This window comes from Pristiophorus japonicus, chromosome 15, assembly GCF_044704955.1.
Source record: "Pristiophorus japonicus isolate sPriJap1 chromosome 15, sPriJap1.hap1, whole genome shotgun sequence".
In the NCBI taxonomy this organism is placed as follows: domain Eukaryota; kingdom Metazoa; phylum Chordata; class Chondrichthyes; family Pristiophoridae; genus Pristiophorus; species Pristiophorus japonicus.
The window spans coordinates 49111683-49125087 of NC_091991.1; the positions used below are offsets into that span (position 1 = coordinate 49111683).

The 13405-nt window shown below is 43.3% G+C and overlaps 1 protein-coding gene across 1 annotated transcript in view; it reads left to right on the forward strand.

Annotated features, from left to right (window-relative positions):
* The window catches only part of kcnq1.2 (potassium voltage-gated channel, KQT-like subfamily, member 1.2), a 1103902-nt gene that overhangs the window by 739332 nt on the left and 351165 nt on the right, over positions 1-13405 (forward strand). Inside the window, exon 17 of the mRNA XM_070901706.1 lies at positions 3652-3713. Coding sequence (XP_070757807.1) covers positions 3652-3713 — 62 coding nt within the window. The remainder of the gene's footprint in view (positions 1-3651; positions 3714-13405) is intronic.

Genomic DNA, 13405 nt, shown 5'->3' on the forward strand with positions numbered 1-13405 from the left:
CAAAGATTTTAAGTTCAATAGGGGAACATGGCGCCTGTGTAGGTTAGAACATGCAAACAATGATGGACGGGATAAGACCCTCTGGTCCATCTAGTCTGCTTCACCCAATTGTGATACCTTGTGTATCACTACATATATATATATATATATATATATATATGCATGCTCCACCCCACACAAAACAATGTGATCTCCTGGGAGAGCCAAAAAAAGAGAAAAATCCAGGCTAATTTGAAGGAAAAAGCTGAGAAATTTCTTGCACACCTCTCAGGTAATCAAAACCCGTCCAGGAGTTAACTCTGAGAGTTTGGGATGACAGGATTGATGGGCATGGGACTGGATACAAGTGGCTATGTTTAAGTCAAGTTGGAGTTTATGGAGGGTTGAAAACAGAAGGGAAACAAGGAGGACAGTGGAGTAATCAACCCCAAAATTCCAAGGTGCTGTTTCCATTGGAGCGAAGCAGGACTCCCGTATATCCATGGACAAAACCTTAGACGTCTTAAACAGTGGAGACGTGATTATTAACCAGGGTGGGCATCCCGCATCTGGAAGGATATTGCAAAGGTAACCACCCTGATAATTACCTTTCGCTGGTGCAGATCTGGGATCTTTTTCAGATCTATAGCAGACCTCATGAAAGCACTGAGCTGGGAAGTTCCATTGGGCCTAACAGGGCAGTAATTGTGGGGATAGCCCCGTAATTATGAAGTCCCAAGTTATTCTTTGGTATGTTATGATAAAACATTGAGCTTTGGAACATATTTTACATATCAGATTCAGATTGATAGCTGAAGTTAAAGTCAAGAAACTATTATTTGTTTTAAGTACACTTACTTCACTGTAGTTGAGCTGATTGTGTTATACTACATTGTGGGAGTCCTGTGATCCAGCTGACTGAAGCTACATGGCGCTGTGAGCAAAAACAAATCACAGATTAAAGATTTGTTGGTCAGTAGAACCTGAAGTGAACTCTTCAACAGTGAGGCGCTGTCAACTGTTAGTAATGACACAAAATCATTTAAGTGTGGCATACTTTTAAAAATAAACCATTGCAAGTAAATTATGGCTGATATTAACATCCAGTAATATAGAAAATGGTACATTAATTCATTCTGTCTTTTTATTTTCCCATTGAATACTCACATTAATTGTAATTTGGTGGAATCACCCTGTTCATTGGGGCTTTCCAATTTCCACAGGTCTCATACACACAAACATATCGGAGCTGATTTTAACATTTGCCTCAATAACAACTCGCATTTAAATAGAGCCTTTAATGTAATAAATGTCCCAAGGTGCTTCACAGGAGTGTTATCAAATAAAATTTAACGCCGAGTCACATAAGGAGTAGGACAGGTGACCAAAAGCTTGGTCAGAGGTAGGCTTTAAGGAGCGTCTTAAAGAAGGAAAGTTAGAGAGCCATAGAGGTTTAGGGAGGGAATTCCAGAGTTTAATGCCGATGAAGCTGAAGGTCCGGCCGCCAATGGTGGAGCGATGAAAGTCAGGGATGCACAAGAGGTCAGAATTAGAGGAGCGCATTTTGTAGAGTTGTAGAGCTGTAGATGAGGTTACAGAGATCATAGAATCATAGAATAGCACAGCACAGAAGGAAGCCATTCGGCCCCAGACTTTCATAATATTTCTTATTTAATAGTATTCTTACAATAAAATACATAGGCCTAAAAGTTGGCCTACTTAGTGCCTCTTGTTATCGCCTCCGAGGGGCAGTAACGGGGCACTAATGACTTTCCGACCGGGTGCGGCGAGATGAACGATTCCCGCTAATCTGGCCGGGAGGTTTGTGGCGGCAGTAAAACATTGTGCCACGATCTCCTGAGCCCGGTGATCATGACGTCATTGCCATGCGTATCGCCCCGGTAACGCCCCGGACCCGAACTTCGGTTCCGCCACCTGCAGCATCGCCGTGCGAAAACACCAACAACTGCAGGAGGCGTTGTTTGAGAGCCTCGGGGGAGGTTGCCAAGGTAAGTAGCAACATTTCTAAAAAAAAATTAAAATTTAAAAAAATTCTCCTGGGCCACATTCAATCAGCCCAGCACTCTGCTGGAGTGCATGGGGCTGATCGGGCCGGATCACGGCTGCCTTTGGGGACCAGCTCACTGGTCCCAATGCAAAACCTGCAACAATGAAGGAGCCTCGGATCGTGGCAGCGCTGCACGGCCCATTGTGCACACTGCACCACTACTGCCCTGCCTATGTCTGTTAGCGCTCCAGGAAGGAAGTTGAGCGTTAAATCAAGTGATCCACTTGATTTAGCACTTCACTCCTTCCTGAAGTGCAAACACTGAATTTACAGAAAGCTGAAAATCATTAGCATCTGGCACTAATACTTTCAATTTTCAAAAGTTAGTGGGATGCTCCTAAATTTCAACCCCTATAAATCTTATTACATTTCAGTGCTACTTTTGAAATTCTCCTTTACTACTGAAATGGTTTGTGGCATAGTCATTTGACAAAATCTCTTGCCAATTTTCTAAACATTAATATGTCTGGCTATGCCATTGGTAATGTGATAATGGCATTATGTTTGAATTGTATCCACTGCTATAATTTTTAGAGCAACACTAAAAATGGTTTGTAAAAGTTCATGCTATAGTGTATCTCATTGTTGCAGCAAAGTTTTTGAAGTTGACTGATTACATCTGTACCAAAAACTGAGCCTGTCCAAAGAAACTTCACCAATATGTTCATAATATCCCTTTAAATCCTCGATCATTGGGTGTTATGTGTCAGCCAATGACTATTTGATTGTAATCAATGTATAAGTCTATTATCAAAGGAGCTTTTAATATGAATCAAACTGTACTTTCCGTCGTTAACTTTTATAATTTACATTGTTGAGCTACTTTCCTCTGTTGACATTTTCCAGCCATGCACCTTCTGTAGCTAAGAGCAAGATACTTGCTCCTGCACGCCACAGCTAGGAATTTCCATAGAACTGTTGTAAGTTTGTGGGATGTGTGGCGGAATCACCATTTTCGCGCATAAACAAGATTTCCGCCGCACTTGCATTGGAATTACGGTGGAGGGCGCTGCTCCAAGGAAATTTCTGGTCTATCTATACTGCTATGAATCACGATGAAATGTGTGATCAGTCCAAGATGACTCTTCTTACGATTTACTTACATCTGTTTGGGGCAGTGCCTGGTCTCTGCACAATGACAAGGTTGAGATTGGGAATACATTGGGATAGAATCCATCTTGGACAGTATCATGTCGGCCACCTGTTACATATGCTCGACATTCAGTGCCAGTGACAAAATATCAGGCGGTGTGAATAGGTGACCTCTGTGATACCACCCGTTATGCGCTGCTGTCCAAGATGAAATTCTACCCCACAGTGGGGTAGAACCCACGACCTCTACCACATAAAAGGACAATTAGGAATGGGCAATAACTGTGGCCTTGCCAGTGACACCCATAACCCAGAAACGAATGAAAAAAAATTGTACAGAAACAAAGGGCCCAAAACTAATTCCATCCTTTTGTGGCAAAAAACATTTGGTGCTCTAACAAGCTGTGAATCAAGCTGTCCCAATAATACATTTATTAAAATTAGTCATTAAGGACAGTAACAAGATTTTTTTTAAGTCCGTTTTTCTGTTTGTATCTTAACTTTTTCTGTAGAAAAGGGACTAGACAAAGGTTACTACACTGCAGGAGCCAGACTGATCCGTCTGGAAGATAAGGTAAGTACATGTTGCTTTTTCTTAAAACTCGAGGGTAAATCAGATCCTTTAGATAAACTCAAGCAATTAATATTCTTAATACACTAGCAAACACTGTGTGTGAATTATTTTTCTCTGCTTTATCACTTTAGCTTGCTTGATTTAGTTTTTGGTAGAATTTTATTCAGGCTTGTTACTGATCAACAGAGTGAATACTGATAATAAAAAAAACTTTTCTCCTAAACTCGTTGCCTTGTAATATGGAAAGCGTTAACAGGTTTCTCTTGTCACAGAGAATATTGATTTTGTTTTTCCTGATTGAAGTCTGATTATAAATTGATTTGAACTAGAAATTTAAGTTTACTCTTAAATAAATTCTTAAATAAGAAATCTACTCTTTAATCCAACCAGGTAGTCAAGCATTAATGAGGCTGACTGCCTCATTAAGTTTATCATATTAACTTGGATATAAAGCACAGTTTCAAAAATCAAATAAATAGCTTAAGTTTAGAGTGCAATCACTAAGCAAGTTAGTTACCGTTTTTCTAGGGGAGAAAGAAAGACTTGGATTTATAAAGTGCTTTTCACGACCACCGGATATCTCAAAGCGCTTTATATGTGGAGGGCTCATATATGGGGTAGAGCCTAGCTCCCAGGGAAGGCTATACACTTATCAATATGGTACCTTTAAATTGAAGTCGCATGTGTGTTTCTAAAAATATGAATAACATTAAAATTATCATTGCCAGCTCACGCTCTTCAAAGTAATTTAGCTTCCTGCTTGAATATTAACATTAAACACTTGACACAGCAGTATTAAAAATAATGATATACAATTCCAGTATGGTTGCTATGGACAACAAGGCCCACACCCTATTTCAAATTATGGGAGTGGTGTGCTTTGCATATCTAGTGCAAGTGCATTGAACCAGTAAGGATACAACATTGTCCCCTGTTCCAAACTGCCAGCAGGAATGCCAGAACAATGCCCTGTCGCTATGCTAAATGAGAGAAGAGTCCAATGAGGAAGTAATACATTTCCATCTTTAACTCCTCAGAGAGCTATGGGGAGATTTTCTGATGATAATTGATTCTCTTGATTACCATCACAAATTCTGAGGCTTCAGTGTGAATCACGCCTGCTCTCAGCTAGCAACAGTTCCCCTGAAGCCTGCTGAAGGCATACTGGATGGAGTTGCCGGGGTAGCCCAGTAACTCCACCAGGCACTGCATTTTGATGTAGGGAGAGAGGGTGGAAGATTTGCCCTCTTCCCCCCTCTCCCAGCGTAAAATTATTCAGCTGGCGAAACAGGGGAGAGCCCCAGTTGAACCAAGTTCCATCCCATTTTCGGGCCTCCTTCCGATGGATCCACCAGGTTTCCGCCCAAAGGTCCAAGCAAAATTTGGTGCCCAATATTCTAAATTGTACATGGACAAATTTTCTTGGAGAAACTGAAAAAAGCTTTTAATGGACTTTTACTTACCTCTGGTTACCTGAGGTAATCCAGCTTTGGCTCCAGCTAGTTGTGAATGTGGCCATTGTCCCTGGAAAGCAACTTATATAGAAGTACATGTGAATGCAGCCTTCCCTCTACTATTTACATTCTTTTCCAAGCAATCAGACACAGTCCATGTTTTTTTCAATTTTTTTTTTAAAGAGGAATACTGATTATGGGGAACTAGAGTGCAGTACTCTTCAGTTATTGTGTTCTCTGTTACTACCACACGACCCTAGGGCAGGTGCAGCATGGATTGGATGCAAATCAGGACTCCTTCAAGGCTACCCAAACAATGTACATCTTAACTTCAGTGATAGAAGAGCACCAGAATGACATTCTGATTTCCCATAAAATCTTTCCTTATGGTCTGCCTGAGTGAGGTTACACAGTTAGTGTTGAATTATGGTCAGTTATGTGCTATGGACTCCCATCTTTTTGGAATTGAACCGCGACAATCCCAAACTTATTTCACTTATGACCCTTGACAACCATCTCATTAGTCTGTATTTGGGTTGGAGCCAGGTGCGAGAGGTGAAAGGGTCATGTTCTAAGCACTCACTTGAATTCAAAATTAGCAATGCCATTTTCTCAGTGAACACAGCTTTAACTTGGATGTTAGCTCCTGAATGCTGTATCTGGCATGTCATCTAACGCTAGACACAAAGCATGTCTACTGTACTGGTGTATCTACTCTGGAATCTACTGCAGAGTACTAGTAGCAACCTCACTTCAAACCTATTTCACTTCTCGTAGATTAGTCCCACAAAATCAGACATTGCCAATTCTTTTATCCATGAAATATTCTTAATTTGAGAAATACTTAGCAATATGATTCTCAAAAAATGTTTATAATATTAATGGGTAGGGAGTGATTGATGAGTTAACTGAGGCATTTCTTTTTTTGTATGTTGTGCATTGATGAGATTTAGGCCACAATATGAACTGCAAGAAAAAAGCTTGAACAGTTTGTATATTTAACAAATACTAATATTGTCTTTCTCTCAATCTTATTTTTTTTAAACAATGTATATATTTTTGTGTTTAATTTTGCTTTCGAACTCGGACACGTTTGACAATCTACTCCCTGGGCACAGCAGCTGTATAAAAGGTCCAGCGCTAAGGGCAGATTAAAAGCTGGTAGATGTTGGTCACTTACATGTCTGATAGATGCTTCTAAATGTTAGTTAGCAATTCTAACAACTTGTACAAAGGATACATGGAGATATGGATAAAATAGAGTCGCCTGGAATTTCACAGGGTTTCTTTCGAAATCCTGCCGTAACTTCAGTGGAAAATTGGTGGAAGCAACATTTCTCCAGGGTGTCTGTCCACCTTAGGGCTGATCAGGGAATGCCCATTGAAAGTCTACATCAATATTTACCCAACAATTGCTTCAACCACGTAACTCAAGCAACACAGTCAGTCATCTGTTTTGCTGTTGGGTGAGTTCACCTTTTGGATAACAATTTTATATCCAAAGTGGGCCTGTCAAACCTTCGATGTGTACCATAGGTACAAACATTACATATTGGGGGGAAAATTGCAGTCAGAGGCTTCGGACGAATGCCTCTGACCCAAAATTTTTTAAGGAAAATACCAGGTGGCCATGGAGGTGCCTTCGATTCCGGTCGGAGGCCTTCATTCAATGCGCAGCATATGGAGAGATGACTTCCCCGTACGTACGGAAATGCTGGAGTCACATGGGCTTGAACCACCAATCACTAGGTAGTATTCTCATTGATAATAATGGTAACTCCATTTTTACGAGTTCCCTTTACTATCAATGAGAATAAACCCCTAAAACAAGAAATACAACATAATCAATTTTTTTTTAAACTCACATATTTAAAATTAAATGTAATTAAATGTTTTAGAAAAAAACTAGGGGGGAATTTTTAAAATGTGTTTTATAGGGTTAAAAATAAACTTACCTTAATGGACACGGTTTTTAACATAAAAATGAATGATTAAGTTTAATTTTTATATGTTTTAAAGCTCTTACGCTGGCAAAAGTAGCAATGTGCCTGCTTTTACCAGGGTGTAAAAGTTTGAAGGACATTCGCTGGGCATGAGTTAGGCAAATAGCCCAATCTCTCCCACGCGAATATCCTTCTCCCAGAGATACGGAGGATCTGTCGAGAGAAATCTTGACAGATCGGAAAAGTCGGCTTTCGGTGCATGCGCATCTCGCCCCGAAAACCAGCTTTTGCGAGGCCTCGCCGGGTCCGTGACCACATCGCACAATATGCTCCAATCCAGGCATGCTAACCTGATGGGGTGTGTGGCCATGGCATGACACACAAGAGGTCATGACATCATCAGATGGGAACGGTAGCATAGTGGTTAAGTTACAGGACTAGTAATCCAGAGGCCTGGACTAATAAACCGGAGATGTGAGTTCAAATCCCACCTCTGCAGCTGGAGAATTTAAATTCAGTTAATTAACTAAATCTGGAATAAAAAGCTAGTGTCAGTAATGGTGACCATGAAACTCCCGGATTGTTGTTAAAAACCCATCTGCTTCACAAATGTCCTTGAGGGAAGGAAATTTACTGTTCTCACCTGGTCTGGCCTATATGTGACTTCAGACCCACAGTAATGTGGTTGATTCTTAATTGCCCTCTGCAAGTCACTCAGCTGTAACAAACCCCTACAAGAAAAAATATTAAGAATAGAACCAGACGGACCACCTGGCATCAGCTTCAGACACGACAATGGCACACCCAGCCCAGTCGACCCTGCAAAGTCCTCCTCACTGTCATCTGGGAACTTGTGCCAAAATTGGGAGAGCTGTCCCACAGACTAGTCAAGCAACAGTCTGACATAGTCATACTCACAGAATCATACCTTTCAGCCAATGTCCCAGACTCCTCCATCACCATCCTTGGGTATGTCCTGTTCCACCAGCAGGACAGTCCCACCTGAGGTGATGGCACAGTGGGATACAGTCTTCAAACAGAAGACACTCTCCATCATGTGTGGCACTACCACCATGCTAAATGGGATAGATTTAGAACAGGTCTAGCAACTCAAAACTGGGCATCCATGAAGTGCTGTGGGCCATCACCAGCAGCAAAATTGTATACCACCACAATCTGTAACCTCTTGGCCCGGCATATCCATCACATTACCATTACCATCAAGCCAGGGGACCAACCCTGGTTTAATGAAGAGTGCAGACAAGCATGCCAGGAGCAGCACCTGAGGTACCAACCTGGGGAAGCTGCAACACAGGACTACATATATGCTAAACAGCGGAAGCAGCATGCTATAAACAGAGCTAAGCGATCCCACAATCAACGGATCAGATAAAAGCTCTGCAGTCCTGCCACATCCAGTCATGAATGGTGGTGGACAATTGAACAAAAAATGGGAGGAGGAAGCTCCATGAATATCCCCATCCGCAATGATGGCGGAGCCCAGCACTCAAGTGCAAATGACAAGGCTGAAGCATTTGCAACCATCTTCAGCCAGAAGTATCAAGTGGATGATCCATATCGGCCTCCTTCTGAGGTTCCCACCATCACAGAAGCCAGTCTTCAGCCATCTCGATTCACTCCACGTGATACCAAGAAACGGCTGATCGCACTAGATACAGCAAAGCCTATGGGCCCCAACAACATCCTGTTCGTCGTGCTGAAAACTTGTGCTCCAGAACTAACCATGCCTCTAGCCAAGCTGTTCTAATACAGCTACAATACTGGCATCTACCCGACAATGTGGAAAACTGCCCAGGTATGTCTCAAAAAACAGGACAAATCCAATCTGGACAATTACTGCCCTATCAGTCTACTCTCCATCATCAGCAACATGATGGAAGGTGTTGTCGACAGTGCTATCAAGTGGCACTTACTCATCAATAACCTGCTCACTGATGCTCAGTTTGGGTTCCGCCAGGACCACTTGGCTCCAGACCTCATTACAACCTTGGTCCAAATATGGACAAAAGAGCTGAATTCCAGAGGTGAGGTGAGAGTGATTGCCCTTGACATCAGGGCAGCATTTGACCGAGTGTGGTTTCAAGGAACGCCAGTAAAACTGAAGTCAGCGGAAATCGGGGAAAAACTCTCCACTGGCTGGAGTCATATCTAGCACAAAGGAAGATGGTTATGCTGGTTGGAGGTCAAACATCGCAGCCCCAGATCATTGCTGCAAGAGATCTTCAGGGCACTGTCCTAGGCCCAACCATCTTCATCTGCTTCATCAATGACCTTCCCTCCATCATAATGTCAGAAGTGGGGATGTTCGCTTATGATTGCACAATGTTCAGTTCTATTTGCAACTCCTCAAAAAATGAACCAGTCCATGCCTGCATGCAGCAAGAACTGGACAACGTTCAGGCTTGGGCTGATAAATGGCAAGTAACATTTGCACCACACAAGTGCCAGGCAATGACTATCTCCAACAAGCGAAAATCTAACCACCTCCCCTTGATATTGAACGGCATTACCATCACTGAATCCCCCCTCCCATCAAACTTAACTGGACCAGCCACATAAATACTATGGCAACAAGAGCGGGTCAGAGGCTGAGTATTCTGCGGCGAGTGTCTCACGTCTTGACTCCCCAAAGCCTTTCCACCATCTACAAGGCACAAGTCAGTAATGTGATGGAATACTCTCCGCTTGCTTAGTTTAGTACAGCTCCAACAACATTCACGAAGCTCAACACCATCCAGGACAAAGCAGCCTGATTGATTGGCACCCCATTTACCACCTTCAACATTTACTCTCTCCACCACTGGCGCATCGTGACTGCAGTGTGTACCATCCATAAGATGCACTGCAGCAAATCGCCACGGCTTCTTCGGCAGCACCTCCCAAACCCACGACCTTTACCATCTAGAAGGACAAGGGCAACAGGCACATGGGAACGCCACCACCTGCAAGTTCTCCTCCAAGTTACACACCATCCTGACTTGGAAATATATTGCCATTGCTTCATCATCACTGGGTCAAAATGCTGGAACTCCCTCCCTAACAACACTGTGAGAATACCTTAACCACACGGACGGCAGCAGTTCAAGAAGATGACTTACTACCACCTTCTCAAGGGAAATTAGGAATGGGCAATAAATGCTGGCCTTGCCAGCGACGCCCACATCCGGGAACGAATTTTAAAAAAAAGAATGCACCAAAAACATTTTGTTACAGGAACGATACTAACAATGTTGCTGTCAAGGAGTGAAATCAGAAAGTGCTCCGAAAAGACAATAAGTTTATCAGCACCTGAAAGAGAAAAGGCAGGCCAATGTTCGAAGGATCTAACTGATTCCCTTTTTAGAGCCTGACAGCATGTTGCAGCATTTACTTCCTTATTTCAGATTTCCAACATTTACTGATTTTTAAAAAATCATTTCAAGTAGACTTTTGCTGCACTAACTGGACGGTTTGCACATTTGTATGAGCACATCAATATAAGGGTCAGCAGAAAAGAACCTAAGTTACTATGGGCCAATGGTGCCTGTGCCACTCCGGCTGGGGCATCTCCAGCATCTGACTGCCTCAAGCAGTGGAATATCTGACATCTGAACATTATTTTGAGAGGGGGTTGCACTGACCCCCGGGCAGCCCCCTTGCACAGGGAGCTAATTCAATGATTTTTTTAAACAAATATACTTTTTCTTCACAACTAAAGATGCACCCGTCACTTGGACCTGCCCTAATCCCTCTCCCTCCAATGGTGCCTACTTGCATGCTTCTGGAGATCAGTGCAGCCCATCTCACTTGACATATGACATCCTGACATCACCCTTGACATCACCCCTGAACAGCCTAGCTCTAAGTGTGTCAAGCCTTCTACTGCCCTGTTTAGTCAGAGCTGCAGAAAGTATAGTTGTGGACTGGGAACATAGATTTCCCAATGGGAATTCTTATATTCCACTGTTTTGAAGAGAAAGAGCATGAGTAGATTAAAAAGCTAGACCGGAGGCTCTTGCATTGAGCTTCACAGAAGACCTTTGCCATATTAGTCAGGCAGCTGTTCAACACTGCATAAAGAAAGTGATTGATGATCTCTTCAGACAGGCCTCACACTTCATATTCTTTCAAATGGAGCCAGCGAAACAACGAGAGCTATCCACAGCTACACAATGGCAGTGTTCCTACAGGTGCAAGGAACAATTGCTGGAATGCATGTGACACTCAAAAACTCCATATGAGAAGCCCCTCAATTTTATGAATTGAAAAGGCTTTCATTCCATTAATGTGGGTGTAGTGTGTGATGCCAATTATAATATCCTTCATGTGAATGTCCAATGCCCAGGAAGCTGTCATGATGATTTCATCATGTGACTATCTACTATACCAACATTTATGACTCAAAGCAGTTGTATCTTTTGGCTTTTAAAATTGTTTTACTGCTACCAGATTTATTCAGGAAGCCTACATTCATCTTATAATAAGTGATGGAGGCTGTGATATTTCTTCTTCTGTATCACAATACTAAATGGGTGTGCCATTTGATATTGCTTTGTCAATATTTAACCTGGAGGATGATGAGGAGGCTTTGATGGATGACCAGGAACGCTGTAAATACTCTCTGCTAATGACTCACTAGGAATCCTCCCTCCACCTGACAAAACAATTACCCCATCTCACCTTCAATAAAAAGAGATATGGCACAGTCAATTCATCATTCACCTCCTAATCCAGTAGCATCAATTTTCTAACGAACACTTGTTGTCATGTTCTTCTACATTCAAAATAGGCAACAACAACTGATATGTCCTTACTATACAGTATAAATGCACACGAGGCCTATACTTGAGAGAAGGTCACTTTGTGACTAGCTACCTTTATTACCAAGATCTCAAGTGATGAAGGTGGGTGGAGCTTCCCCTTTTATACCTGAAAGTCCAGGTTAGGAGTGTCTCCCACAAGTGCACCCCGTGTGGTCAATGTTCTCAAGATGTACAACTTAGGTCAGCTTATATATGGGTTACAATGATAGTTGAATACATGACAACAACAACAGCAACTTGAATTTATATAGCTCTTTCAAGATAGTGAAACTTCCCAAGGCGCTTCACAGGAGTATTATGAGATAAAAAATTGAACACCGAGCCGCATAAGTAGAAATTAGTGCAGGTGACCAAAAGCTTGGTCAAAGATGTATGTTTTAAGGAGCATCCTGAAGGAGGAAAGAGAGGTGGCGAGGCGGAGAGGTTTAGGCAGGGAGTTCCAGAGCTTGGAGCCAAGGCAACAGAAGGCACGGCTACCACTGGTTGAGCGATTGTAATTGGGGATGCTCAAAAGGGCAGAATTAGAGGAGTGCAGACATCTTGGGGGTTGTGGGGCTGGAGGAGATTACAGAGAAAGGGAGAGACAAGGCCATGGAGGGATTTAAAATTAAATATGAGAATTTTGAAATCGAGGCGTTGCTTAACCAGAAGCCAATGTAGGTCAGCGAGCATGAGTGATGGGTGAGAAGGACTTGGTCTAAGTTAGGACATGGGCAGCAGAGTTTTAGATCACCTCTAGTTTATATAGGGTAGAACGTGGATGCATTAGAATAGTCAAGTCTAGGGGTAACAAAGGCATGGATGAGGGCTTCAGCAGTGGATGGGCTGAGGCAAGGGAGGAGGTGGAAATAGGCGGTCTTAGTTATGCTGCGGATATGCAGCTGACACAATCTTAGATTCCAAACTGTGCTTTATTGAAAATGAACACTATGGGGGCGAAATTGCCTATCGCCCCGATTGGGTGCTAAAACCTTTAGATTGAACCTAAATTAGGGATACCACCCCCGAGAGGAAGTGGAGCACAATGTTGAGTGGGCCACTTCCTGTCGGGCGGCACTGGGGTGGTTAGCGCATGAATGTTGCAGCACTACGTGACCTCTCCGCGCAGCACTGACGCAAACATGGGGGCGTCCCCTTCCGTTAAAGGGGAGGGAAATGCTGCGAGCTCTGCAGTGGGATGAAGGGCCTCCACTACGGGGATGCGGGGTGCCATGGCCACAGCCCGGCACAGAAGCAGAGTGCCGGCCTGCACATCGCCCATGGCGGCCTCATGGGGCACTGCCCAATTTCCGCCGTGGGGCGAAGACAGGCTGCAGAGGGGCGAAAGCGGGTCGCTGTGCATGGTGATGATGTCATTGTCGGATGCGCAGCCGCCTGAGGCGCAACCGGGTTTGCGCCTCCACTAATTGCCGTGCCAGTTTACGGGAGCCGGTATCGCGCCCGCTCCCCTTCCCCCACCCCACCCCAAGCAA